Below are 5,393 nucleotides of genomic sequence, written 5' to 3'. Positions count from 1 at the left end.
CCCCTGGCCTTGTTTTCACTGATGATATGGAGCTTTTCCATCATCTGTTTCTACAGATATAGTCAATTTGACTTCTATGTATTCCATCTGGTGAGGTCCATGTGTATAGTCGTCTCTTATACTGTCTAAAGAAGGTATTTGAAATAAACAAATCATTGGTTTTACAGAATTCTATCAGGCGTTCTCCAGCATCATTTCTATCACCAAGGCCATATTTTCCAACTACTGATCCTTCCCCTTTGCTCCCAACCTTTGTATACCAATCATCAGTAATGATCAATACATTTTGATTGCATGTTTGATTAATTGCAGATTGAATAAGTTGGTAGAATTCTTCTATTTCATCCTCACTGGCTTTAGTGGTTGGTGCATAAATTTGAATAATAGTGATTTTAACTGGGCTTCCCTGTAGGCACATGGATATTATCCTATTACAGACAGCATTGTACCTCATGACTGTTCTGGATATGTTCTTTTTGCCAATGATTGTAACACCATTCCTGTTCACTTTATCTTTCCCGGCATAGTAAACCATGTGGTTGTCAGATACAAAATGGCCAATACCAGTCCATTTCAGTTCACTAATTCCTAAGATATTGATGTTTATATGTTCCATTTCATTTTTGACAACTTCCAATTTTCCCAGATTCATACTTCGTACATTCCATGTTCCGATTTTCAATGGATGTTTAAGGCTATTTCTCTTCATTTTGAGTTGTGCCGCATCAGCAAATGAAGGTCCCATGGTCTTTACTCCCATGGGTGTACTCCATTCGTGTCATCATGTTCAACTCTACTTTGAGGAGGTAGCACTTCCCCAGTTGCATTTTGAATGCCTTCCAACCTGAGGGGCTCATTTTCCGGCACTGTATCTTACAGTGTTTCTCTGCTATTCATAAGGTTTACAGTGACTAAATATTCAGAAGTCACTTCTTCCTAGTCTGTCTTTGTCTGGAAGCTCATCTGAAATCTGTCCACCATGGTTGACCCTGCTGGTATTTAAAATACTGGTGACATAGCTTTCAGAGTCATAGCAACTCACAAGCCACCACAGTACGACACACTGACAGACGAGTGGTGGATATCGTACATAGCAGCTTAAAATTGGTCTTTCATTTTTATGCAAGCTACCAATCTCTTACTTTAAATTGGAGTCTTCATACAATTAACACCTAATGTTATTATTCTTATGGTTGTTTTCTTATATGACTTGTATTTATCTTATCTGTTCTTTATCTTTCTTGCCTCTTTTTAATTACTTTTTTTTTTCATTTTACCTCCTTTGTTAACTAATTTTATATAACTATTTTTAATAGTTACTTTAATTATACAGTACAAATGTTTGACTTAACACAGTCAATCTTCAAGTAATAGACCACTTCAAGTATAGCACATGTAAGAACCTTAACATAGTTTCCTTTCTCCCCTCCAGATCTTTGTGCTGTTGTCATCCCTTTTGTTTGTGCATATGCTACAAACCCCACATTACACTGTTTTTGGACTCCTCATAAAACACTGTAGGATAAGCATTAGCCCTGGTAGTGTAGTGGGTTTCAAGGTGGGTTGCTAACCACAAAGTCAGTAGTTCAAATCCACCAGCCACTCTGCAGGAAACAGATGAGATTTTCTGCTCCTGTGAAGATTTACATCCTCAGAAACTCTATACAGGGTCTCTGTGAGTTGTAAGTGACTTGAAGGCACACAACTACCACTAACCAGCACCTTAAAGGGTTACTGTGAGTAACAAGTAGAATACTGTGTCTAAAGCACAGACTATTAGAGCATGGGAAGTCCACAATGATTATTCAATTTATTCAATAAATTTGTATGTAAATTCGGATTATTTTTAACACTTTTTCCTAATCATCGTTCTCAATGTTGCTTCATTATTTTATAGAAGCCTTACAGTTTTATCAATATCAGATATAGCACATTTATATTATTACAATTTGAATCTCATAATCTTTATGTTCTTACTCTAGAAATAATAAAATTAGGCCTGAGGCTATTTATTTGTATGTTTATATATTACCAAAATGGTGTGTTTTTTTGTTAGAAGTTCCTTTATATTTGAACATTCCAAAGAAAGTTTCAAAGATTGAGAATCAAAAGAATAATTTCAATGTCTATTCTTTATATATGGAGTCCTGGTGTGGCGCTGTGGGCTAATGCGTCAGACTGCAAAGTCGTTTGAACTGCAAGGTCGGTGGTTCCAGCTCACCAGCTGCTCCTTGGAAACCCTATACAGGGTTGCTATGGGTCGGAATCGACTCGACGGCACTTAACAACAACAGCAATTCTTTATTATAGCTCTTTAGAATTCCCTGTTTTGTTTTGTTACTAATGACTATATATGCTTGTTTTCTATACTAGACAACAAAAATCACCAGGTGTCTGTTTGTTTTGTTAATACAAAGAAGATATTTGTTAGATCATATCTCATTATACATCTTTTCTTTCTTTAAGATCTCCTTGGAAAGGACTTCCAGAACTGACTAATGAGAATGGTCAATACTGCCCTTTCAGCTGTGAAACTCAAGCCTGGTCAATCGCTACTATTCTTGAAACACTTTATGACTTATAGTTCATTCACAGATATTTATTAAGTATGCAGTCACATGTGGACTGGACGTTCATAATGTAATGTAAATGCTTCCCCTATATGTGTAGCCTCAAGTAGTTTTAAAAATCTCATGTAATATTATATCCAAGTAGGGAAGACTGTCAAAGCATTGATTTTTCTTTTCCTTTTTTTAATGTACAAATCAAAAGATAGCTTTTGATTTGAATCAAAGAAAATTTACCATTACCAGTATAATATTTTTATGATACATTCAGAAAGTGTTCTTTAAATGCCTAAAACTCCAGAGTTTTAAAGAAAAAAAAAAAATCATGTAATCTTCTATTTGAACATAAGCAGAAATAAATCTAAAAACGAATGATGGAGTGTCTACCTACAATAGATGCTCATAAACGGAGCACAGATAGTAATATGTTTTTACTTTTTTCACTTGATACATTAATATATGTTTTTAATATCATGAATGCAATGGTATTGAACATAATCTACTTGTGTTAATGATGCATAGCATCATAATATGTCTAAGGAACAAAACCCCACAAATATTGGGAAATGTATTTCCTAAGAACAGTTATGTAAAATTAGTCATTTATTTACATTTATTTACAGTTTCCTATTATGAAATGGTTTACATATTCAAAAAGGAACCCTGGTACCGTAGTGGGTTACAAGCTGAGCTGCTAACTAAAAGATCAGAAGTTCAAATCTACTAGCTGCTCAGAGAGAGAAAGATAAAGCTTTCTGGTCCTGAGAAAATTTATGGCCCTAGAAACCCTCTACAGGATCTCCAGGAGTTGGAACTGACTTGATAGCATGTAACTACATGTTTAAAAGGAACCTTGGTGGTCTAGTAGGTTACATAATGGCTGTTAACCACAAGGTCAGCAGTTTGAATCTGCTCCATAGGAGAAAGAGGAGGCTTTCTGCTTCCATAAAGATTTCCAGCCTCGGAAACCCTACATAGAGTCACTATGAATTGGAATTAACTCAATGGCATTTGATTTTTTACATGTTGAAAATACAGATTCTTGAACTTATTTATGAAATCATAAGGAAAAAAGGGTACTGTATTAACTTTCTAAAACTTAGCACCTATTTTTAGTTGTGTGTAAATTATCTATTGAGAGATCCTATTTACCATAGCCTGCATTGACAACTTTGAAGAAAGTTAAAATAAAATTGAGAATAATTTTAATATAATACGAACATATGAATGCACTAGTTATTGGAATTCAGTAAAATAATTAGAAACAATTTATTATGTTACATTACTTTACGTTATATTTAATCTGAAAAGAGCATAAAAGGAAAGAGTTTTAACACTTTTATGAGTTGACATTTTTTAATAGGACTTATTTTCTAAATGGACTTGTTTATACTTTATCAGAAAAACCTATTCTTGAAAAAAATAGAAATCTATTCTGTCATTATAATTTATTCTGTCATTATAATTTTTGTTTCAGGAAACACTTAGGTTAGATCATTATACCTTAAGTTACAAGCAGATAGTTGCAAATAACCTTTCATTACTTAGTGTTATTTTTATAGTTAATAAAACAACAGTATAGTAACACTTTTCATAGTTAGAGGCAACATAGTTAGTAGTCATACCAACAACCTTAACTGTCACTTAAAAATATAAGTTAACAAAAACTCCTGAGAACAAATGCTTCAGATGTCAACATCCGAGGCTCCAGAGCTCATGTAGCTTCTTGCAAGATTGCCCACACACTCTTACTTAAAACTCACCCTGCTTTAGGTGTAGCTTAGTAGCTTAGTTTTTGGATTTCCCATCATAAAGCAAATTAAATCTTGCAATTTTAAGAATAATAACCTACCCATTATGAATAGACACATTGATATCTAAATTTCTCTCCTTTCTTCATTTCTCAATGTCTCTAATCTTTCCTAAACTGAACAGTTAAGAGAAATGATCTTCCTCTAGAAAGGAGACAAACCAGTTCATCAAAGGTTTGTCTAATTGTTACTCTAACTTCTACATTAAAATTGATAAGCAAGATAACAGGAAACAGGCATATTTAACCAAAGTGAGAAGCAATAGCGGACAATGAAATGAGCGAAAAATAAATAAGGCTTAAGTTGATACTGGTGATAGTATGTTGCAGTAGAAAATTAAATGGTTCATAATCGTAATGAGGAATGTTAATGAAAGAGCATTGTTATGTTTAGCATGGGCTATTTTAAAGACTAAGAAGACATGTTGCACATGATTCCATCTAAAGTTGTTAAAGTAATGGTTCTAGAATTTAAAGAAACATGTATCATTTGACTATAAAGAACATTTAGATAGAATGTTTTATTCTTGAGTGATGCTGGATAAGATATTATTATATTACATTTCAACAATTAAATGTTTCTGTGCCTTGGTTCTTCACTAATCCCATTTTACTCTTAAACATGAAACGTAAATTTACAGTTTAATCTGTGATATGCTGTGATATTTTTCTAAGATAATGGAGGAAGACCTGTCATCATATCTGTTAATATTATAAGTAAATTGTTATCCATTTCTGATGTCTTCAACTGCTCTAGATAGCAGACAAATGTCATTTTTATGTTTGTGTGCCAAGAAAATAAAAACCATCTTTAAAGGACTGTATTTTGCTCTTCATTCCATTTAGTAACCAATTAGCTAATTTGCTGTTGCTGAGCACTGGCATTTATTTAATATTTGCTCATTGTGGGTGCTTGCCTTTTAACTATATCACTATTTGTAAGCCAGATGTGGTGGCAGAGAGAAGAGGAAGAATTTTGGACTGTTCATTCATTTATTTAGCTATTTCAAAATTAG

At 33.4% G+C, this 5,393-nt stretch overlaps 1 protein-coding gene across 1 annotated transcript in view; it reads left to right on the top strand.

Annotated features, from left to right (window-relative positions):
• Positions 1-2,584, top strand: part of AGL (amylo-alpha-1, 6-glucosidase, 4-alpha-glucanotransferase) — a 100,617-nt gene extending 98,033 nt beyond the window's left edge. Inside the window, exon 33 of the mRNA XM_006830922.1 lies at positions 2,467-2,584. Coding sequence (XP_006830985.1) covers positions 2,467-2,584 — 118 coding nt within the window. The remainder of the gene's footprint in view (positions 1-2,466) is intronic.
• The last annotated feature ends 2,809 nt before the right edge of the window (positions 2,585-5,393 follow it).

The sequence above is a fragment of the Chrysochloris asiatica genome, unplaced genomic scaffold (assembly GCF_000296735.1).
Source record: "Chrysochloris asiatica unplaced genomic scaffold, ChrAsi1.0 scaffold00002, whole genome shotgun sequence".
Lineage (NCBI taxonomy): Eukaryota > Metazoa > Chordata > Mammalia > Afrosoricida > Chrysochloridae > Chrysochloris > Chrysochloris asiatica.
The sequence above is the reverse complement of the archived record's forward strand: the minus strand, read 5'-3'. Positions and strand labels throughout refer to the sequence as shown.